Below are 24,706 nucleotides of genomic sequence, written 5' to 3' on the forward strand. Positions count from 1 at the left end.
AAAATATATTATACTCTAATCCGGAAGAAAAGGAACCAGCTAGGCTCCTACTTACCACCTCCGAGCAGATGCTGGAATACATGCTCTGGAGACTGGTGTAAATCTCGTAGTCAAACAAAGTCTCTGGAACCTCCTCCCACTTCATAAAGGAGATGCAGGAGATCAGGGTGTTCCTGGAGATCTGGGCCAAGGGAGGAAAGGAGGCGTCAGAGGAGCCGGTTCTGAGGTTGTCCATCTTCTGCAGAGAAAGCCCAGCCTCCTCCTTGCTCAGGGGTGGGAAAGGGGATGAGCCACCCCAGGAGGAAGCTATGGCAGGGCAAGGGGCCCCCCGAAGACCAGAGTTCCCCACAATTCAACCCTGATCATATTATATTGGTACCAGGGAAACCATCAAGAAGAAAACAACCCCCTAATCCAAGAATGACCCAACAGAAAACCTACACCCACATCAAAATGATCCAGCATTAAGCAGAGATCAAACCCTCCCCTCCAACCTACTGATGCTGTCACCTAGTTGGGTCCGGAACGGCCTGCTAGAAAACAACCAGGTTCAGAGAGCACCAAGGACCTCACAACTTCAGGTTTGCAGAATTTCTTTGCCTTTTCCAGAGGGTCCACATGATGCAACCACATTGCTCTGAGTAAAGATGGGGGTACAGCGTGGTCTCATGGAGAAGGGAGCATGAAGAGAGCAGGAACTTAGTTGACCCCGCCCTTCAACTCACCTCTCGGGTCCAACTATTAGCCAACTGGATTATGAGAGGAATCAGGTTGTGCAGGATGGATTTGGTCAGATTCCCCTCTGCCCTCTTGACCCCTTTTAAGACCAGGCCAAAAAGGGTGATGGAGGTGTTGCGCAACTCGGTGTCCTCCTACAAGGAAGAGAAATGTGTCAGTCCCTCCAATAGCATTTAGGAAGTGGGAGGTGTTGTGAGAACCTAGAAGAACAAACTGCAACACACACTTGAGAGACCGCCTCCTGCCAATTACCTCCTCGAGACCTATTAGATCTCATAGATTAGGCCTCCTCCGAGTGCCATCTGCCAGCCAGTGCCGGCTGGCCACTACGCGGAGGAGAGCCTTTTCTGTAGCAGCTCTGACCCTTTGGAACGATCTCCCTGTGGAGATTCGTACCCTCACCACCCTTCAGAACTTCCACGCAGCCCTCAAGAGCTGGCTATCCCGTCAGGCCTGGGGGTAAAGATTATAATTCGCCCCCACCCGAATGCTGAATGAATGTTGTTTATTCTTTTAATTATGTGTTATGTTATATGTTATTGTATGTATCCCTCCCATATAAGTTGTTAGCCGCCCTGAGTCCCCTCAGGGAAAAGGGCGGCCTATAAATAAACTTATTCTTATTCTAATTCTAACAGTCAGCTGAGCAAAATCTGAGAGCAGAAATTTCAGGCGAGAAAACGTCTCACATTTGATTCTCCTTTGTTTCCTTAAAGAGAAAGGCAGGGAGGGATCCACTAAACCTACAATAAAAGCCTTCGTAACTCCCATCCTCTTCATCTGATCTGCCTCAGTTTCCCACTCACGAGACAAAGCAAGGGGAGTCTGGCAACTGTTTCTCTAGACAAGGCCATGCCAATGGTTGGCCATGGGTGTAAAAGGCTTGCAGACCAACCTCTATGGTGTGATCGAGGGGTTCCCATCTTTGCAGCTTTCAGATGTGAGGACTCCAACTCCAGTATGCTGGCTGGAGAATTCTGGGAATTGAAGTCCTCACCTCTCCAAGTTGCCAAGAGGGAGAAATACTGATGGAGACCAGAGTTTCCCAATCTGAGCAGCTTTCAGATGTGGGGACTTCAACCTTCTCAGGCCAGCAGAGTTGAAATCCACACACCTTAAAGTGTCTGAGATCAAGCAACACCAATCGGGATTTTTAATAAATATGGAGGGTGATTGATGGTGGTTTGGTGAAGCTGAAGAGAGTGGCAACCTTCATTCTCTTCCACCTCATCTGGCACTTCTCCAGCTCTCTGGAAGGGCTCAATGATAATCTGCAAGCTCACACACTCTTTTAGATGAGAACAACACAGTTGTTGCTGAACTATTTCTAAGACTTTTTGATAAAATTAGAATTCTTCAGATGGTACCCAGGCGATCTTTGTGGAAGAAAAAGAGAGAAGGGAGGGAGGGTGGGAGAGGAAGAGAGAGAGGGGGTGGTGGATTAGTTTGTTGTGATTTGGTTGACGTACATCAGCAAAATAATTCCCCAGGACCGGAATAAGGTTGACAGCTTTCCATCCATAGGTTTGAGCATTCAGATGCCGGAAAAGGAACTGAAGCGTCCGGAGTGATTCTTTTGCTACAGACTTGTCTGGGTGACAAGCACAGTTGACCACAGGGACTAGCACCGGCTCTAACATCGTATTCTGCAGGAAGGAGGGAAAAGAGGGAACGATTAAACATGGTCACTGGAGTTCTCTGAGTCTAGGAATGACAAACACAGAGAAGCCCACAGAACATAGAATAACAGGGTTGAAAAGGAACTTGGAGGTCATCTAGTCCAACCCCCTGCTCAAGCAGGAGACCCTACACTATTCTGGACAAATGGTTGTCCAGTCTCTTCTTGAAAGCCTCCAGTATTGGAGCACCCACAACTTCTGGAGGCAAGTCGTTCCACTGGTTAATTGTCCTTATTGTCAGGAAATTTCTCCTTAGTTCTAGGTTGCTTCTCTCCTTCATTGGTTTCCATCCATTGCTTCTTGTTCTGCTTTGGATGTCCTCCAAGAGGATCTGTCTCCAAATTGATCCTTCAGATCTTCCAGGGATGCCTCCATCTTTGTAGAAGAGAGGCCACTGTAGCTGAGGGCATCCTCTTTCTGGTGGTTGTCTTCTTCTCCTCCTTCTACCCTTCCTAACCTTGTAGAATTCCTAGAGAGTGAGGTCACACCTGCTGCTCCCTTGAAAGTCCCTCCCTTCCTACCCCCCATCTCTTACCTCAAAGGGGTGCTGGAGAAGATACCCCAGACCACGAACAGCAAATATTTGGATGAGGGGATATGGCTCAGCCATCCATTTTTGGAGGACCCTGAGGATGTCCTTCATGATGAACAAGTGTCCAAGCTCCGGGTGAGAGAGAAGCTGGGGAAGAAGAGTGGAGTGATGGATTATTAACCAAGCAAAGGAAGAGAACTTTCCTCAGAGCCTCTATGAAGAGATGCCACATTCAGCCATTATGGGGAGAGGAAAAGAAAAGACAGTCCTCATATAGTGATGGCGGAAAGTCACCATGGCACTGATAAAAGGGACAACTCCATTTTTCAGACTCATGACCATTGATCACAGTCACCTGATCAAAAATTGGGTACTTGACGGTCCGTATTTATGACGGTCACAGTGTTTCTTTTTTTTTCTTTTTTTCTTTTTTTTAATTTTTAAACAAACAAAATAAACATATAACATAAAACCACCCTCCAGTCACATACAGTATGTCAATTGGTCACAAAACTCCTGTGCCTCCTCACCATAGTCTTCACTTACAATTTATATAGAATCTCATATTATCAATCTAATATATATGTATACAATTATTATAATTATTTAACATTTATTTGGCTATAGTTATTATTACTTCTTTATGTGAGATATTCTAAATTTAGAATAGATTTATATTATGACATTTCATTACATCATCCTAAAACCATCCAGTAATATTACATCTTTACATTGTATTCTATATAAAATTATTGATCTGTGGTTACAAAACTTTCATGCATCCTCTCCATAGTCCTCACTTACAATTTATATAGAATTTCATTATTAATCATTTATTTGACTATAACTATTATTCATTTTATGCGTAATATTCTAACTAAATTAGTTTTTATTATAGCACTTCATTACATCATCCTGTATCCTTCCAATAGTTGTGAAATCTTATATCTCTTGCCATTTGTAGTATTTGTGTTCTAATTGCTTTCTTGGTAGATCTTATATGGACTTCTCTTGGCAACTTGTTTTTCATTGCATATCTTGTAAAGACTTGAAACCCCTCGTCTGTTCCTTGCATCAACTTCACTTTGGTTATTACCGATGCTTCTGCCAAAATTTCTAACATTAGAGCTGCCCAATTTTTTTCCTTTTTTCTTCTATATTTTGGAAATCTGATCTATCAATCTCCCATAACAATATTCCACTCTTGTCTTTTCCAACCTCAATCTCCTGTCAATATCACCAATTTTCTTATCTCTTTGTTCATCTTTTTCTTCAATTCTTCTGTTCTTTGTTCAATATTCTGCATTCTCTTTCTTTTCTTTTTCGTGTTGCAACATTCCTCCAGATAGTATACACTGCCACTATATAGAATCCAAGGCTTTTTGATTAAGTTCCAAACAAGTTCACTGCAATTCTTCTATCTTTCAAGGCTTTCTTTTTACTGATAGTACCCCGGAGGAGCACCTGTATAAACAATCCATGCTCATCTGCAGTGACGTGCGGTGAAGGATACCGTTGGTGAGGCAAGAGCGGTGAGTCCCTCCCCAGCCAGCCAGCACTCACCCCCACCCGACCTGTTTCCTGCTTGGCCGGCCGGCTGGCCGGCACAAAGACAAACCGCTCTTCTCATCCCAGCCAGCCAGCCACCCGACCTGCTCCCAAGAATGTCAGCGGGGACGGAGGAGGTGAGGGGCGAGGCGGCAGAGCGCGGCAGCGGCGAGAAGCAAAAATATTTAAAACTCTTTCCTTTCTCTCAGGAGACTGGGGAGGCTCTGCCTCCCTTGCCTCTAGTGACTGCACGTCCCTGCTCATCTGTCTATCATTTTCAATAAAGAAGCTCAGAGACCTTGAAATGTAAATCAAATGTGCAAAGAAAAAAAAAGAAAAACAATGTTTCCAAGCCTCCAAGCCTCTAAGTGGCAGTGTAACTTCTTTTCTTCTACTTTTACTCCCCTCTTTATATTCCAAACTTCAGGAGAAAAAGAAAAGTTTTTAAAAAGAATATGCACTAGAGAATTGAAAAAAGAAAAAGAAAGAAAGTAGTAGAAGAAGAAAAAATCCAGTCCAGTTTAAAAAGTAAGAAGCGTTTGAAAAAAATTCCATCAATAAAAAGATTAAAGAACAGAGGGTGTGGGGCTAGCTGCCAGGACGAATGGCTGCTTGAATGGAGAGCTCCATGAAGAGCAGCTGGATCTGGCATCCGGAGGGGTTTCTGGAAAGACTTTTGTAAACCGAAGATTTCCTGTAGGGAAGACTGAAGAGAAGGTTGGTTTGGCACGACCATAGCAGTGGTGGGTTTCAAAAATTGTTCGAACCTACTCTGTGGGTGTGGCCTCCTTTGTGGGAGTGGCTTGCCGCCCATGTGACCAGATGGGAGTGGCTTGCTGCCCATGCGACCGAATATGAAGATGCCGACGACACTTGTCAGAACCACCTTAAATTACCTCACACACAGAACTGGCATGCATAAGAATGTGATGTAAACCTGTTTTTTAAAAGGCATCTTTGGTTTGGGTTAAAAGAACTTCAACACATGCAATAAGCGAGAAGCTGCAGGAGTCGCGAGTGGCTTAACAGATTCCTGATCTTGGAGGAAGGTATTTTTATTCCAAAACAGCTCAAGAGATTAAGATTAAGGAGTAGGGTGGTTGTTTTTTTAATCCCCCCCCCCTTATTGTTTTCTTATAATATATGAATCTGTTGATATATAGACTATATCACCCCTTAATACTCCTTAAAATTGATTATTGAGTAGAGGAAGAGGGAAAAGGAGAGGGAAAGTGAGGAGAGGGAGAGGAAGGAAGGAAGGAAGGAAGGAAGGAAGGAAGGAAGGAAGGAAGGAAGGAAGGAAGGAAGGACTGGAGAAAGTTACGAGGGAGAGAAGAAATCGTATCTTTGTGATGTCAGCTTCACATGCTAACGGTCGCAGTGTTTTGAGGTTACGTGATCCGTTTTGTGACCGCCTGATAAGCCAAGTCAATGGGGAAACCAGATTCACTTAACCGTGTGACTAACTTAACAACGGCAGCAATTCACTTAACAACTGTGGCAAAGGAAGTGGTAAAATGGGACAAAACCTGCTTAGGGACTGAGCAACAGAAATTTGTGGCTCAGTTGTGGTCATAAGTCGCTCAGTTGTGGCTCAGTTGTGGTCATAAGTCAAGGACAACCTGTAGAAGAAAATCACTGAAATATCTGGTTTATCCTAAGTTTATGACCACGGCATTGGCTTGAGGGTTTCTGCGATCACTTAGTGACCAGTGGAGGTTCTATGACGGTCTTATGTCGAAGACTACAGAATGGCAATACAAAACTGTCTATAATGCAAAGAGGAAACGGAATTTGGGGTCATTGAATCTTCCTCCCTCCCTCCCTCCCTCCCTCCTTCTCTCCAATTCCATCGATTAACAGAGTAAGAGGAGACCTTGGAAGTCTTCTAGTCCAACCCCTTGACCAAGCAGGAGACCATCTACTATGTCAGACAAACAGCTGTCCAGTCTCTTCTTCAAAGCCTCCAGTGATGGAGCCCCCACAACTTCAACTTCCTAATCATAAAGTCCCCCTGAATCCTGCACAACTTTCCTGGAGTTCCACAATGTTGTGGTGCATCCTCACCTCCGAGAAGAACACCATGCCAATTGTCTTCTCCCTTAAGTCGGGATGGTGCAGGTAGGTGTTGGCATGTCTGAACATCATCTTCATCTCCACTTTATTGTATGCAAAGAGTTTCCTAAAGATCAAATAGGGAGAAATCAGATAAGATCTGCTGGTGAGTGAGGAGAAAATCACCAAGCTAGAGAAATGATTATCTGAATTATGGATAAATGAATTACTCAATGAATTAGTCCATTTACAGAATTTCTCACCCTCCCTCTCTTTTTCTGTCTTTCTCTCCCTCCTCCTCCCTCTCCTTCCGTCCCTCCCTCTACATCTCATTCTCTCTCTCCTTCTGTCTCCCTCTGACACTCCCTCTCTTTCTCTGTCTTTTTCTTCTTCCCTCCTCTTCCTCTCTCCCTCTCCTTTCTTTGTCTCCCTATCTCTCCCCCTCCGCCTCCCTCTCTTTCGCTCTCTCCCTTCCCTTCCTCTCCTCTATCTCCCCTTCCCTCTCTCTATATTTCCTCCCACTCAACCACCCTTTCTTTCTCTTTCTCTCTGTGCCTCTTCTTCGTCCTCTCCTTCTGACCACCCTTCCTCTCTCTTTCACTCTCTTTCTCCCTTCCTCTCTCCTTTTCCTCTATCTAACCCTCCCTCTTCCTCTCTTTCTCTCTCCCTCCCCCTTCCCTCCCTCTTCCCCCTCTCCCTCACTTTCTCTCTCTCTGCCTCTTCTTCCTCTTCTCCCTCAGCCCTCCCCTCCCTCTCTCACCCACTGCCACTCAAGGCCAAGTTCTTTGGACTCTGAAGTTCTTACCGGACCAGGTGGAAAATGGCCTCAAACAGACTATCTGGGCTCAAGAGCATCTTCCAGCATCCCAGCGTCGTCAAATCTTCATACTCCTCATTGTATCCGGCAGACAGGATGAGGTTTTTGATCGCCTCCACTGCCGTGCTAAATCAAAGGAAGGGAGAAGAGTCGGTGCCAATGCTTCAGCTGATGCCCCCTGCAAAGGCCATGCTTCCCCTGACCCCAACCGGCCTCCCGCTGCCCTCAGGAGAGCTCCAGCTTTCACTTGGCGGCTTGTGCAACAACCACAAAACACAATAGCAAATCAGCCTCCCTTTATTTCTTCCCCTTTCAGTTATATCCAGTTGGATCCAGATTGGTCCCAGGAGATTTCCTTACTTCAAGAGGTTGATCTGTTCTGAACGGTCCATGACTCTGCTGGACCTCCCGGATCCACTCTTGCTGGCTCCCAGGAGGAAGTACAGCTGCGTGACCAGGGCGAGGAGCAGGTTGGAGAATTTGTTGGGGAGGAGCTCAGCAGCGTTCGGGAGGGACAGGAGGAAAGAGAGGGCATTGGTGGCCTAGAAATGGAATGAAGGGAGAGTCACCTTGGGCTCCCCAGTTTACTTAGATTCATCACCTTCTTCCTCTTCCCCAGAATCCCTTGCAGGGTGGACTCTGGCCAACTGAACGGAGCTGAGGGTTTACTGGCCAGATGCCCTTTCTGTTGCCAATGAGGAGTTTTGTTCGACAGATACATTCTCATTGAGCCCAGGAAGAGAAACATCTGCCTCCACCTAAAAAGGAGGAGGGGCTTATGCCAAATGACGCTCCAATTTTAGCCCCAGCAGTTTTCCCACTGCCTCCCTCTCCCCTTCCCTTAGGTGTTCCCCACCTCTAGATCCAAGGGAAAGAGAGCCACCAGTGGAGGGCTTACAGCAATGGGCATGAAGGACTTGCTATTCCTCCTTGAGAGGGCATCGGTGCTGGGGTCTTGGTCTTCCAGCCTTTTCATGAGGGGCTTCATGATCTTCAGATTGGCATAAGGGTCTTCAGCCAGCGCCTCCCAAATCTCCCTGGCATTTCTGCGGAGGGGGAGAAACCGATTGGGAGGGAATCAGATCCTTTCCCCATTTCGGAAGAGACGGCCAGCCAGAGAGATGACCCCCCACCCCCAAACAGAAGGAAGGATTGGAAAACCGAAGTCCAAATGAATGGCTCTCATGCCAGAAAAATATATATACACAGGTAGTTCTCGACTTACAACCATTTCTCCAGGAGCCATTCAAAGAAACAACGTCATTGAAAAAAGTGACTTATTCCCAGTTTTCACACTTTCCAGCATCCTTAGGATCATCTGACCAAAATTCAGACTCCTGGACAACTGGTTCAAATTTATGACCATCCCAAAGTCAAGTGATCACATTTTGTGACCTTCTAATAAGCACATTGAATAGTCAGATTCACTTAACGACCATGTTTCCCTCTTGACAACTGCAGTGATTCATTTAACGAATGTGACAAGAAAAGTCATAAAATATCTTTCAAAGTTCATTCCCATCTCGACCCTCATCTGATGTGACCTCCCACAAGAAGACTTCATCTGTGACACACCCATGGCCCATCAAAACATCCATCAAGACCCTTACCTGACACGACCTTTACTGACCTCCCCATCACAAGACCCATTACAAGATCCCCACCTGACACGACCCTCAATCTGAGGTGACCTCCCCATCACAAGACCCTCACTTGATATGATCCACACCTGACATGACCTCTCCATCACAAGACCTTCCCTTGATATGACCCTCACCTGGTCCATCAGAAGACCCATCAGAAGATCCTCACCTGACATGACCCTCAATCTGAGGTGATCTCCCCATCACAAGGCCCTCACTTGATATGACTCTCACCTGACATGACTTCCACATCACAAGACCCATCACAAGATCCCCACCTGACATAACCCTCAATCTCCACATCACAAGACCCTCACTTGATATGACTCTCGCCTGGTCCATCAGAAGACCCATCACAAGATCCTCACTTGATATGGTCCACACCTGACATGACCTCCACATCACAAGACCCATCACAAGATCCCCACCTGCATAACCCTCAATTTGTGGTGACCTCCCCATCACAAGACCCTCACTTGATATGACTCTCGCCTGGTCCATCAGAAGACCCATTACAAGTTCCTCACCTGACATAACCCTCAATATGAGGTGATCTCCCCATCACAAGACCCTCACTTGATATGACTCTCACCTGGTCCATCAGAAGACCCATCAGAAGACCCTCACTTGATATGACCCTGACCTGAGACAACCCACACCTGATGTGACCTTTCCATCACAAGACCTACTGACCACACCAAGCCCTTACAGGCAGAAGATCATCAGCACTAGCGTTCCTTAAACTCCATTGAAGATGTTACCTTGCCTGGTAACAAAACATTTGGAAACCAACGCAGAAGCTTAGAGAACCAACTTCCACCCTCTTCCGCCACCTGAGCTCATTTCATTTCATTTCATTTATTAAATTTCTATGCCGCCCAATCCCGAAGGACTCCGGGCGGCTTACAGAAATGAAAAAAATTAAAAAGAATTATTAAAAACAATTGGGCACAACAAGGTTAAAAAGGGAAACTCAACAAACACCCAATCAGGAGGGGGCTGGACCTCAATCATGGGGTCAACAGCCCCAAGCCTGCCGGAAAAGCCAGGTTTTAATGGCTTTGCGAAAGGCCATGAGAGTGGGCAGGGCCCAGATCTCAGGGAGCAGCTCATGCCATAGGGCCGGAGCGGCAACAGAAAAGGCCCTACTCCTAGGCGCCACCAGCTGGCATTGTCCCGCTGACGGCACCCAGAGAAGGTTCACTTGTGCGATCTTATTGGTCTGAGGGAGGTATGTGGCAGAAGACAGTCTCGCAGATACCCGGGTCGTAGGACATATAGGGCTTCAAAGGCAACAGGGATTCACCCCATTGTAAAGGATTGAGAGACTCTGAGGAATCCAAGACAACAGGATGCCCATCTCCTTGAAGTTCTTCTTACCCATCACAGCCAACGGAGGATTCCAGCAATATGTCCACAACTTGGTTGACCCTCTTGGAGGCCAAGTGACATACGGCCTTGAGGGCGAGGGCTTTGGTTGCTGGGTGGGTAATATTCGGGAGACGCTGGTAGATCTCCTTCAAGATCATGGGTAGCTATGGCAAAAGAGAGATTGGAGGATGAGATTCAGTGTTGGTCTCCATTGGAGATGCAGTAGGGATGATAACTTCCACTCATTGGGGAAAATAAATTGGCCCCCACAATGTCAAAGTTTGCCCTACGTTTTTTTTAAAAAACTCCTGATTTGTCCAGCTGCCTGTGATATTTTATTTATTGGTATATTTTAGGAGATTTATATTGCCGCCTATTCGCACATGACGACTCAAGGCGGCTGACAAAGCCATAAAAACATCTGGAGCCTTCACCACTGCCACATTGGCTCACCAAATGTTATTTTTCATGAAAAAAATGGCTCCTTTGTTTTGCCCTTACCTTCTTCTGGGAGGTTTGGACAACTTTCTCAACAGCCCTAGGATCGCTCAGTGGCCTCCTATCCAGCCTTAGCCTTCTTAAAACCAGAAGAAGTGTCATCACTGAGCCAAAAAGGTCTCAGCCATTCTCATCTTTGTTTTCTACAAAATCTCCTACATCCCTTTTGCTCCAAACCCTGCAATGTCCTTACTTCCTTCATTTCCTCCTCATCACCAAACTCCAATAGGATGGCGTTGAGGAGCAGCCCCGCAGAGTGTGAGATGTCCACGTGTGTCAAAGCCCCCAGGGTTTCCAAGAGCAGCTGCGTTAGCTGCAATGGGCTGAGATGCTTCCCAAAAGCCTATCGGAGAGAAGGAAAGGAGACCATGCAGAGATGCCTTGAGCTTTGACGCCCTTCTCTTGAGACTTTGACCCAGATTGGGGGACAGCACATCGTGTAGAGATGCAGCCTTATTCCATGTCCTCCATCAGGTGGGATTCGGATGGAGTCAAAGAAGCCAACATGGCAGCTACCCTTTCTTCCTCCTAGGCATTGGGGGGAGGGGTACCCAAAGCCCAATCTTGGGAGAATGCCATCCCCACTGTGAGATTGACTCCTTTGAGGCTCTCCGGGTCAGGAGGAGGAGGAAAAGGAAGCCAGGCCAAAGGCTGATCCAAAACATACCTTCGCCATTTTGGAGATGTTGTTGTGGAAGATCCCAGAGCCCGAAACAAGGAATTCCTCCCTCTGCAAATGTACAATGTTCTTCTGTTTCTTGTCCATTTCTTTTGCTTGGGAGGGAGGGGAAGAAACCGCAAGGTCAGATTTTGGCCTTCGGAACCTGGGAACTTCCTTCGTCTGATGGTCATTTTAATCATAGCAAGAGAAGAGAAGATCTGGAGCTCAGGGTCGACCTGAGGGGTCCCTGGTGCTCTCTGACCTGGGGGGGTTTCCTTGCAGGTGTTTCATTGCCCAACTAGGGAACATCATCAGGGGGGATGACCATCAATACTTATGGAAGCACAGAGAAAAGATCCCTCCCTTCAAGTACTGATGACGTTACCTAGTTGGGTCATGAAATGTCAAGAAGAAAACCACCAAGCTCAGAGAGCACCAAGGACCCCGCTGTCCTTCTCCTCCTCTTCCTCCTCCTCTAACTCTTTTCCCTCTCTCTTCGCTACTTTCTCATTACCTCCTCTTCCCTTCCCTCTTGATTTCCTCCCCCACTCCCTCCTCCTCCTCCCCTTCCTCATCTTCCTCTCCCTCTCTTCCTCTCTCTTCCCTCCCTTCTCATCTCCTCCTCCACTTGCTGCTCCTCTTCCTCCTCCTTCTCCTCCCTGTCTTCCTTTCTCCCTCTCCTCCCCCTCCTTGCTCCCTGCCCCTCTCTTCATCGTTCCTTCTCTCTCCCCCCTCCTCTTCCTCCTCCCTAGCTGACTCACAACGTGAGAATCGCCTTCTTAAAAGGACCCCTGGCCCTGAAAAATGCCAATATCAACTGCCAATTCCAGGCATCTCTGCCAAGCCCAACGACCCAACGTTTCTTGGCTAAGCCACAGACTGTGCCACCCAATGCTCTCCTGGGCAGGGAGCATCCCTGGTCTTCTTGCAGCAAGTCAACCCTTGGAGTCCAAAGTTCTCACCCATTTTGCTCATGAGGAGGTGGTGCAGGTGGTAGGCAACCTCTGCGGATATCCGGCCAATTTCTGGTCTGCTGTCGCCAATGTGCAGGGCCAGCAAAGCCACCAGTTGTCCCAGCAAAGAAAAGTCACCTGTGGTCTAAAGAAAGGAAGGGGAAAGGAGGGGAAAGAGGAGAGAGAAGGGGAGGGGGCTCATGAAGCTTTCAGCCGGCTGAAATCAGGGAATAAGAACCACAGAACCACAGAATCTTAGATACACAGAATGATAGAATCATAGAATTATCAAATATTTGAATATAAGAATCTTTGAATCACAGAACCTGAGAATTACAGAATCTCAGAATCTTTGAATCACAGAACCTGAGAATTTTAGAATCTCAGAATCTTTGAATCACAGAACCTGAGAATTTCAGAATTTCAGAATCTTTGAATCACAGAACCTGAGAATTACAGAATCTCAGTATCACAGCATGACAGAACCGCAGTGGCTGGAAGGAACCGTGGAGGTCTTCTCCTCCAATCCTCTGCTCAAGCAGGACTCCTTGTATCCTCCTGGTCACATCCCAAAGGTGCTTTTCCCAAAAGGCAGCTGGACTTTCTTGGGGGGTTTCCTTTCTTTGAAAACATTTTGCTTCTCATCCCAAAGGGAGACTTACATCGAAATTGACATTTTCTAAAACGAACTTGAAGAGGTGCTTGATGGCCTTGAGGGCCCTCCATCTCTCGTGGCTCTTGGGAGAATCGATCCAGGGATTTGTGTGCTGCCAGGGGAAACGAAGGAGAGGGAGGAAAGGAGGAATGGGTCATTCCCAGTTGGAAGAGCCACAGACTCCACAGGGGGACAGAAGGGCCAAATCCAGCCTGAACATCTGGCTGACCGGGCGACCCACCCCAAGAAAGATCTCTCTTTACCATCAGGATCTCCTGCAGGGCATCCAAATTGGGAGCTTCAGACAGCAATCCGGTCAGCATGTTGTTGCAGGCAGTGGCTATTTGATGATAGAAATCCTAAAAAAAAGGAGAAAATGTCAGAAGGAATGAGGGGCGTTAAGGAAGGAACGGCTCCTGAAAGAGGCAGAAATCCAGAGGTGATGTCCCCTTTATGACTGGGGCACTGCAGCTCCCAACCTTCCTGAGCCAGCCATGGAATTCTGGGAGTTGAAGTCCAGAGGTCTGCAGTAAATGGAGTGGCTGACCTTGCAGGGCCGTTTTTTCTTCCTTAACAGTTCTGGGAGATTCAAATACAAGCAGTCCTCATCTTACGACCACAATTGAGACCAAAATTTCCATTGCTAAGTGAGACATTAGTGAATTTTGCCCCCATTTTATGAACTTTCTTGCCACAGGGGTTAAATGTATCACTTTGGTTGTTAAGTTGGTCACACAGTTGTTAAGTGAATCCAACTTCCCTATTTACTAGTCAGAAGGTCACAGTAGGGGTGTCATGTGACCCTATAATACTCCGACTATCATAAATCTGATTCGGTTGCTAAGCATGTGAATTCTGAGGGTTATCTGAGACTACCTAGGAATCAGTGGTGGGTTTCAAAAAATTTTCGAACCTACTCTGTGGGTGTGGCCTCCTTTGTGGGAGTGGCTTGCCAGCCATGTGACCTGGTGGAAGTAGCTTGCTGACCAGGTGTTTTCTCTCTCTCTCTCTCTCTCTCTCTCTCTCTTTCTCTCTCTCCTTCCTTTTGTCTCTCTGTCCCCTTTTCCTTTTTTCTTTCATCTCTCTCACTTTTTCTTTCTTTTTTTCTTTATTTATTTCTTCCTTTCTTTCTCTTTCTGTGTGTGTGTGTGTGTGTGTGTGTCAGTGTTGGATTTCAAAATTTTTTGGAACCTCTTCTGTAGGTGTGGCCTGCTTTCTGGGTCCAATGGTGGAACCTCTTCTAAACGTTTCAGTGGATTTGACGAACCAGTTCTACCGAACTGGTGCAAACTGGTAGGAACCCACCTCTGCTAGGAATCATAGCTAGTGCCTGCAGACCATGGTTGCTCTGCCCCACCATGGCCCTTCTTTTGTTGTGGGGCAAAGGGAGGAGATGGGAATTGATCTTGAGAAGATCCTTCAACCAGAAGATAAAAGAGAAGTGGAGGAAGAGAGAAATGATGGGGAGGAAAAACCCCTGGAAATGTTTAGGGCTTCAAAATAGGGACTCCTGGGATCCAGAAACGTAGAACGAGAAGGGGAAGCAGACTTTCAAGACCAAAGAGGAAGGGACAAGCCAAGGGGACCTTTGGCTCGAGGGATGGATCCAGGGCTGTTGAGGAGATCAGGAATCCTGTTCACTGCATCCTTGTTTCCAGGTGGATCCCCTATTGCTTTGCTCCATCTGGACTGCTCACCTGAGAGTGAGATGATGGGGGTTGGCTATCTGTTTTCATTGTGGCTACTTTGAGAGCTGGCAATGAAAACACCTTCCGGATGCTTTGGTTGACCACTTCAGACCTCACCTCAGAGTTCAAGGAGGGCTTCATACGGCTGATTAAAGACAAGAAAAGAGGAGGGAGGTGTGAGGAGATCCTAGACTCAGGGGGCTAAAAGGGACCTTGGATGTCTTCTACTCCAACTCTTGCTTAATGGTCCTTAAACCATCCCAGTCAGATGCTTGTCCTCTCTTTTTCTGAAAACCTCGAGTGATGGAGAGCACACAACATCTGGAAGCAAACCCTTCCACTGATTGATTGTTCTCAGTGTAAAGAATCTTCTATCTATCTATCTATCTATCTATCTATCTATCTATCTATCTATCTATCTATCTATCCATCCATCCATCCATCCATCCATCCATCCATCCATCCATCCATCCCTCTCCATCCATCCATCCATCCATCCATCCATCCATCCATCCATCCATCCATCCATCCTTCCACCCACCCACCCACCACAGCCCTGATGTGTCCTCCTATGGAAAGTTATCACCCCGCCCTCTCCCAGAAAAATGAAATATCCTAGGAAATATTGAAAAGTCAGAATATTTCCCTGGATGTGAAAAGGAAGAGAGAATAGCTCCCTGCAGCTTCCTGCCCCCACCCCCTTTATCAATGGGCCATTAAGATGACCAAGCTACTCCCTTTACATAATAAAGAATCCTCCCCTTCAGCTCCAAGTGATGGGATTAAGGCATGATGATACTGGCCCTTTACCCAATTCACCCAATGGCATCTGAGAACTCAACCAAATCTGGATTCAAAACGCAGCCTAGAGAGGTGCCCCTGCATGGCCCCATGGGAGTCTGACAACCAATCAGAATACATTTGTTACACAGGAACAGGAAACAGAGGTGGGACTGAACAGGTTATAAAAAGCCTAGCAAGCCCCTCCCTCAGCCCTTCTCTTCTTCTCCACCAACATTGAAGCACGTTATCACCTTTTCTGTTCAGGACTCAAGCCATGTGCTCCTGTCCACCATTAAAACCATCTTTCCAAGCAGCCTCCATGTCTCCAATGTCTTATTCCTCACTTGGAGCCGAAACCAGAAGGACATTTCTTCCAGCAAATCAATGAAATGGAGTTTGAACTCCTGCTCTCCTGGATCTATCTATCTATCTATCCTTCCCTCCCCCTCCCTCCCTCTCTCTCTCCATCCATCGAACCATCAATCCACCCACCCACCAGAACCCTGATGTGTTCCTCAATGAAATGGAGTTTGACCCACCCCCCATGCTCTAGAGCACGGGGACTTTCCACGGAAATCCCATCACTTGGTGCAACTCCAAGTTCCTCCTCAGCTGGGGGAAAGATGAGGGTGGTGCAGGTACATACCTCATGCAGGTGATGGTGACGATGGCTTGATGGAGAATTGTGACAGACAAGGGTATCAGGGGCTCATCTTCAATGACTTCCTGAAAGGAGAAGGAAAGACGTGTAAGAAAGCTCCTGAGATGTGGCCACCATCCAGCTGGCACTATTCCCATCTCTACGCCTTTCCTGGTTGACATGGGAAGTCCTCAACTTACAACTGGTCACTTAGCCACCATTTAAAATTATGACGGATCTCTGCAGGATCCCTCTTAGAACTAAGGGGAAATTTTCATTTCCAAATAGCCATTTGTCTGAAGTGGTATAGGGTTTCCTGGCTGGACTAGAGGACCTCCAAGGTCTCTTCCAACTTTGTTCTTCTAATTCTAACACCCAAGGACTACTTATGACCCAGATTTGAAGTTCTGAGAGGCTCTTCTTCCTCAGGGATCATAGGATCATATTTTGGTCGCTTGGGAACCAGCCTGCATTGATGGCAGTTTGCAGTGTCTCCTGACCATGGTTTAAGTCAGGGATGTGTAACTAGGGCTTCACTACGACCTGTGAACTTCAACTCTCAGGACCCCTAAAGGCCAGAGAATTCTGGGAATTAAATCCACCGCTCTTAATGTTATACACTTCCACCCTCTGCCATTCTGGACATTGGCTGTGTAGTTTCTTCTAGAAAGTTTCAATGCATTTTTTTTCTTCCCCTAATTTCCCATTTCTATTTTTCATTCTACTTTATATATTAAATATTTGTCTATCTGTCTGTCTCTCTCTCTTTCTCTCTCGCTCACCATCCATATCTATCTATCTATCTATCTATCTATCTATCTATCTATCTATCTATCTATCTATCTATCTATCTATCTATCTATCTATCTGTTGTGACCCAGCTGGAGCCGTTGGAGCTGCCACCAGACTCTGACAGCGAGGGGCCCGATGAGTCGGCTCTGGAGGATGTGGAGGACCCTGGACAGGGTTCCAACTCCAAGCAGGGCATAGAGAAGCTGATTGGCCACCAGGCGCCTGAGCCTTGGACCAGTGGGGAGGAAACAAGGGAGAGTGAGCCTGAGGTCAGCAGTGAGTTGTTCCTGGATGCTTGGCACTGAAGAGCTACTAGGCGCCAGGAACAGTTGCGCAGTTACAGGAGGTAATTGCACTCCTCTCCAGACTATAGGCTCCTCTCCGGACTATAAAAAGGACTGCTTGTACACACGACCCTCTTGCAGAAGTTAACGCATTGATTAAAAGTTGGAGAACTTTTGTAACTAGATTGGCAGGCTGGATTGCTGCCGAGGCTTGTCTGAGTTGCTGCCAAGGTCCTTATCTGTTGTTATGCTTGGCTTTCAGCCACCGAGGTTTTGGTGTCTTGCTAATAAAGTACATTCCATTTAAATTTGTCTTGGCATTCGTTACTGGATGGAGGAGGGGGTCAGAACTCTATCTATCTATCTATCTATCTATCTATCTATCTATCTATCTATCTATCTATCTATCTATCTATCTATCTATCTATCATCTATCTATCTATCTATCATCATCATCATCATCATCTATTTTTCTGTCAGTCAGTCAGTCAGTCAGTCTGTCTGTCTGTCTGTCTGTCTGTCTGTCTGTCTGTCTATGGATATAAAAATAAATACTAATAATAAAAACAAAGGAGTTGCCAAATTCACTTAACAACCGTGTGACTAATTTAACGGCAGTGATTCAGCTAACAACGGTGGAAAGAGAAGTCATACAATGGGGCAGAATTCAGTTAACAGCTGTCCCACTTAGCAACAGAATCGTTTGGGGCCCAATTGATTAGAACTAAATTCAGTTCAAATTCTCTTTCAAACTTAAATGCGCCAGGAGCACCTGCCCCCCGTCCCCACTTACGATGATCTTGGTGACCAATTCCTGTTTCTGGGGCAGATGGAGGTCTTGCCTCCTGCTGAGGGCAGCCGCTTTGGTGACCATGATGATGGACCTCATGAAGGCTTTCTTCAGGCCTTCGTCCTGGGAAACCCAAATGGGAAGAGGGTGAGGTGAGAAGACACCAGAGGGAAGAGGGTGCATCTATTTATTTCAACCTTTACATAGCTGACAGTTTTTTCTTGAACTCCGGGGGGCTCCCAATCAAAATACCCCCTGGACATTCTGGATTCTAGTCCCGCCTTAGGCATGAGAGGCAGCTGAGAGACTTAGGGCCAATCACCAAGAGATGGAGAGTTCTAGTCCCGCCTTAGGCCTGAGAGGCAGCTGAAAGACTTAGGGCCAATCACCAAGAGATGGAGAGTTCTAGTCCCGCCTTAGGCATGAGAGGCAGCTGAAAGACTTTGGGCCAATCACCAAGAGATGGAGAGTTCTAGTCCCACTATAGCCATGAAAGTCAACTGTCTGAGCCAATCACCAGGAGACTGTGAGTTCTAGTCCCACCTTCAGCATGAGAGCCAGCTGGGTGAGTCCACATCTGGCCCAGTTCTTCTCTTTCAATCCAACACACATCACAGGGTTGTTGTGGTTGTGTGAAAAGGAAGAAAGAGGATAATGCGCTGCCTTGAGTGTAATGAATGTGATATGACCATAGATAAAGAAACCCCTAGCATTTCATCATCTCCAGGGCAATTGGAACAGGAAGCAGATCTGAATGGGAGGCATAACTGGGAGCTGGAGGTCACTTGTTTTAAACTAGATTCTCCCCAGCAACCTCTAAGAACTGCAGTCAGGTTGTCCTTGTTCACCAAAAGGGGATATTTGTAGCTCAGGGTTGAACTGTGGAGCCCTTGGTGCTCCCTGAGCTTGGTTGGTTTTTACAGACGTTTCTTATATTTTTTCACCATCAACTGAAATCCAGAGAAATTCCAGTGGAAACCAGACTACCTTGTTCATAGTGGAGTACTGGACAAGCATTTCGGACACGATGGGTTGGATGAAATCACCCAGGTCTTCAGGGGAGGCTCCCTGGGCTGCTTGTCCATAGCAGAGGATTAATGTTGTCCTAATCCTTCTGTCAGACACATATTGTGGGTCCTGCCAGGACAAAAACGAGGGGGTCAAACTCTCTTCCAAAGCACCAGAAGACAAGACAAGAAGCCATGGATGGAAACAGATGGAGATTCTTAGTCATCCAGGTCATGGTTGTCCCAAAGGGGCTTTTTCCAAAGGCAATTGGACTTCTTTTTTTCCTTGAAGAGGTTTCGCTTCTCATCCAAGAGGCTTCTTCAGTTCTGACTTTGGTCAAAACAGAAGAAGCTTCCTGCATGAGAAGCGAAATGTCTTCAAGGACAAACAAAGTCCAAGCCCTTTGAAAAAGCACCTTTGAGTCTACTTGAGACGTTTGTTGGACAATTCATGATCTTCTCTAGACTTATAAAATGGTCCTCCAGGAGATGGAGGTGGAGAATTTCCAGCCCCACCTACAATCTCAGCGCTGGTCTCAGGTCTTTGAGATCTATGACTAGCCTGAAGAGACCAGATCGCCTGGAGCATCCATCCTTCTAAACATCTAGGACTTTCCTTCCCAGAATCCCCCAGCCTTCTTCTCTACTGAGTTTTGGACCTTGGAACCCCATCCCTTGTCTTACCTCATGGGAGTCTTCCAAGAGAGATGGTCTCTTGGGCTGTGCGATGTTACCGACCTCCCTGAGAACCAAGAGAATTTCGGGAAGATGATGGTGTGCAGCTAGGTGGATGCTCTCCGAGATTCCCTAGGCAAAGCAATGCTTGTGAATTAGGATATTTGCATTTTCTTTTTTTAATCATCCTCTTCCTCCTCCTCCTCCTCCTCCTCCTCCTCCTCTTTGCAAGCCCCAGGCCCTTCTACCACTGATGAAATTACCTAACTGGGTAATAAAATGTCTGCAAGAAAGCAATCAAGCACACAGAGCACCAAGGACCCCACAGACTTCTTCCTCCTACTCCAAAAACCCCACAGTTCTCCTCCTCCTCCCCTCCTTCCTTTTCTTCCTCTCCTCCCCTCCTCCTTCCTCCGCCCACTCCTTCTCCTCTCCTATTCTCTTCTCCTCCCTTCACCTCCCCTCTTCAAATCCTGTTCCCTTCTAGAACTGATGAAATGAGTTGGGTCGCAAAAGGTTTACATTTCTTGTAACCAAGCTCAGAGAGCACCAAGGACCCCACAAAGTTGCAGGTCTCAGCCCCCACAGGAAGCCCACTCCCACTCACCTCTCTGTCTGTCTCGTCTTCAAGTGAGATTGCCAGAAGCTTCTTGAGGTGATCTTTTACAAGGTCCTTCTGCTTGGTATTCCTCAATTTGAAGCCATAATATTTGTACAGGTTTATCTGAAGGTTGGAAAAAGAGTTTGTGAGTCTGAGGGAGCTCCACCCATCATCCAGGAAAAGGAAGAACAGGACAAAGGATGATCAGAAAAGGAGCAAGTGTGGTCAAGCACAGGGCCATTTCCAACTAAGCATGGCTTACCCGCCATGGCCCACTCAGTAGGGAACAAGAGTTGCACTAATAGCAGTGTTCCAATATCTCAGGGTGGCCGCAAAGAAGTGGGAGTCAACCTATTCTCCAAGGGACCAGAAGTCAGGACGAGAAGCAACGGATGGAAACTTATCAAGGAGAGAACCAACCTAGAACTAAGTAGAAACTTCTTAGTGGAAGATCTTAGTAGAAGATCTCCGAGGTCCCTTCCAACTCCCTTATTATGTAATTCTGTGACTAATCAAGGAGAACTAAGGAGGAACTTCCTAACAATGAAGACAATTAATGACTGGAACAGTTTGCCTCCAGAAGTTGTGGGTGCTTCTTCACTAGAGATTTTTAAGAAGAGATTGGACAACATTTGCCTTAAAGGGTATAGGGTTTCCTCCTTGAGCAGAAAGTTGGACTAGAAGACCTCCGAGGTCCCTTCCAACTCTCTTATTATGTTAGTCTGTGACTAATCAAGGAGAGAACCAACCTAGAACTAAGGAGGAACTTTCTAACAGTGAGAACAATTAACCAGTAGAACAGTTTGCCTCCAGAGGTTGTAGGTGCTGCATCACTTGAGGCTTTTAAGTTGAGATTGGACAACCATTTGCCTGAAATGGTAAAGGGTTTTCTGCTTGAGCAAGGGGTTGGACTAGAAGATCTCCAAGGCCCCCTTCCAAGTCTGTAATTCTAATATTCATTTGTCTGTCTAATATCGAAGCATCAAAGAAAGGATGCATAAGCATCAAAGAAAGGATGCCAAAGGAGAGACAAAATGAAACGACAAACGTTAAAATGACTTTTAACATTATTGGAAAACATTTGAATTGTTGAATTAACCCACAGCCAGTTGGCCGTGACTAGTGGGCAGTGTAGAGTTGGCTACAGGAATTTGTCCTCTTTTTTTAAACAATTTTTATTTGTTTCTGAACAAGGACAAACAAACACAAAAATAAAAATAAAAAAGCCATCTTCCATTACAAATTGTAGAAAGTGTGTCAGTTGGTTACGGTACTTCCATGCATCTCTTCCATAGTCATCACCTGCTTTTCATATCAAATCACATATTTTAAATTCACCTATATTCATGTATATTGCAATTATTATATCTCAACATTAATTTGACTATAATTGTTTTTACGTCCTTTTATATATAATATTCAAAATCTAGAATAGGATTATATGATAATATTCCATTAAATCATCCTAAAATCATCCAATCGCAATACATCTTTATAACATATTCTAGATAAAGCTTTTAAACCTCCTCTCATAATCTCCATATATTGTTTATATAAAATATCATATTATCAAACTAATATATCTATAAAGATAATAAATGAACCTGTTTGAAGTTTATTAAAATAGCCTTGAACCCTACAGTGGCAGTATCTGAAAAATTGAAAGAATGGCCCAGCAGAAAAAAAGAAACTGTAATATTGCAAATGATTATGTTTGAAATTCAAAATCTATTAGTTGTGACAGAGAGAATTGAAGAGATTGGAGAATATGGAATACAAAACAGAAAAATCTGATGGAGAAACTGAGGATGTTTAGCAAATGAAGAAAGTGAAGGACAGAATTTGAAAGATGGAAGGACAAAATGAGCAAAGAGATAAGAAAACTGTGGATACTGACAACAAAGTGAGCGGGGTTGGCAATGGCAAGAGCGGAATATGGAAAGGGGAGATGGATGGATTGGAACTCTACCCTAGATTTCAAAGCACAGAAGAGGAAAAGAGATAAAAATTGATGGAGATAAGCAAGTTGTCCTCTTCTGACCTTTGTCTAAGACAACTGGCGCCCTAAAAGGGGAAAAGCTCAGCATATTTACCTTCTCTTTAGACAAGAAGTAGGAAGTGCTTTGTTGCCTTGAAAGCTTCTGGCTGATGGGCTGCCATCCACTCATTTTCCCCCTGGTGACTTTGTGGTCTGCAGGAATCTGCTTTGACAACAACGACAACAAGGACAACAAAAAAGAAGTTGTGAGGAAGTGAAGGAGCAGAGGAAGGAAGAGGTTTTTCTGTGTTTCCAAGGGGAGGGTTGGTCTCCCTTCTGCCTCAGGGTGCATCGGATCATTGATTCGACTTTTCTAGCTGGGACAGACACGAAGCCCCTAAGAAGGACCATCCGGATTGCATCAGCTGGAGCCAAGAGAGCTTTTGAGAGGAACAGAAGGAAAAGCTCTGCCACAAATGGTGAGATGAAGTGTCTGGATTTTTTTCCTCCGATTGGAATGGCCAGGAAGCAACCAGTCTCCAGAGGTTGGTAGTCCTTGATTTATCAACATCTACAACCTGTGAAATTGCTTCGTCGACTGATGACCCACCTTGGGGGAGGGGGAAACAGGGTCAGAGCTAGCACGCAAAAAAGTGAGGTCAGAGTTGGCTCCATTTGGATGGGATGGATATGAAGCTCCTAATAAATAACTGGATTTCTTTTGAAGGTTGGGTTGAGGCTCATGATTAATTCGGGCATCCCTCACATAGGGAACATTGTCAGTAGTACAAGGGAGTACAAGGTTTTCAGAGTGGAGGAGAAGAAGGGTTTTCTTGCAGATATTTCATGGCCCAACTAGAAAACATAATCAGAACTAGAGGGGAGTGAAGTTTGCTCTCTGTTTATACACAGTAGCTTGCCCCAAATAAGCAGGGAGCAAACATCACACTCACCAGCACTGATGATGTAGTTGCGTCATGAAATCTGTGTAACTAAAGAACCAAGTCCAGGGAGCACCAAGGGCCCCATCTTCTTCTTCCTAGCGTATTCCCACAGGTGCAGGGTCCAGTTTTGGATCATTGAGGGCCACTTAGCTCTGTCACCTGCATCACCTGGGAGAAGGCCTGCAGCTTCCATATTTTTGTTGATGGCCTCTTGCCATCCTTATTTTGGATGCCCACAAGGTCACCAGTCACTGACTTCTAGTTTGTTGGCAGCCTTGGCCACAGTGGAAGGTGCTGCTCTCGGGACGTGTCCTTATCAGCAGAGTCAGACTTCTCTCATCTTCTCTGTAATTGGTGCCACACCAAAATGTGGTCAAATGGTGTCATGTGTGATGTGGTCAGAAAGGGAGGTGCCCGATATCCAAGGGATCATTTGCATTTCCATGGCATGGAGAGAGACTTTGCTCCCTCCTGTTGCTGCCCAGCATTCAGGGCCATACAGTGCAACAGGAGGATGGTTCTCTTGTAGATCTTAGATTCAAGACGGGTTGGCATCTGTGTGTCCAGTAACACATCAGTGAGTTCTTGCCAATGCATCCAGACTGCACTCATCCTTGCTTGCACCTTGCCATTAATGTTCCCTTTTGTTGTGGCCCTCCAGTGGAGCTGGCAATAGGGTGGGACAATGAGAAGGTTGGAGAAGAATATGGGTCAGTCCTGGGGACTGAGGGAAGCTCAGACGAGGGCTTAGGCATTCAGTTGGTTGGCTGTTTCAAGAGTGGGAAGTTCTGTTTGTGACTATAAGAGACTCCGTGCCAAGTGTTGCCTTGCCCTGTGTTTGGAAACTGATTATCTGGCAGCTCTCCAAGCGAGATAAGGTTCGTGTAGATAAATATTCCTCTGAAAGACTGTTTGCCAAGCCTGGCTGACTCTCAATGAAAGGAATTCACAGTTGTGACCAAGACTCTACTTCTTGCTTTTTAAGGAAGCCTGGGTCAGAAGACCTTTGCCTTGGAGGTGGGATCCCAGATATGCAAAAATCTCCACCTTCTTTGGGTTTTCTCCATGGATTGGGAGCGTTCCAGGGCTGGTGACAGACTCTAAGGATCGCATTGTCCTGATGTTCAGGAGAAGTCTGAAATGGTTGAGGCGATCATTCCATGGTCCTTCCATGCTCCTCCCACCAAGGGCCCCATCGTACAGCCACTTCTCCAGAACCACCTTTGTCTACTTTGGGGGTCAGTTATCTCCATCGTGGCAGCAGTGGCTTCCGCAATCTCTCCACAAAGGACTTCCGGGACCCCAGTGACCCCTGCTTACCTGGAGAGGATGAAGATGTTCCAAGATGGTATCCAAAATTTCTGCCTCCTCCAT

The 24,706-nt window shown here is 46.2% G+C and overlaps 1 protein-coding gene across 1 annotated transcript; it reads right to left on the minus strand.

The window, feature by feature from the left end:
• Nucleotides 1-676: 676 nt before the first annotated feature.
• LOC148045376 (maestro heat-like repeat family member 5) lies at nt 677-24,706 on the minus strand. Its single transcript, XM_087715093.1, has 21 exons — nt 24,653-24,706; nt 22,504-22,611; nt 20,417-20,533; nt 19,819-19,941; nt 19,115-19,264; nt 18,131-18,250; nt 16,268-16,347; nt 14,848-14,983; nt 13,414-13,509; nt 13,158-13,262; nt 12,505-12,640; nt 11,549-11,655; nt 11,075-11,224; nt 10,393-10,547; nt 8,268-8,415; nt 7,730-7,911; nt 7,358-7,495; nt 6,565-6,679; nt 2,953-3,096; nt 2,208-2,384; nt 677-872 (listed from the first exon to the last, which is right to left on the minus strand). Exons 1-21 carry the CDS (start codon nt 24,704-24,706, stop codon nt 717-719), a joined length of 2,697 nt encoding a protein of 898 aa, XP_087571219.1. The 3' UTR covers nt 677-716.

This window comes from Thamnophis sirtalis, unplaced genomic scaffold (assembly GCF_051295495.1).
Source record: "Thamnophis sirtalis isolate CommonGarterSnake01/CBP01778 unplaced genomic scaffold, rThaSir2_p1.2 scaffold_5, whole genome shotgun sequence".
Lineage (NCBI taxonomy): Eukaryota > Metazoa > Chordata > Lepidosauria > Squamata > Natricidae > Thamnophis > Thamnophis sirtalis.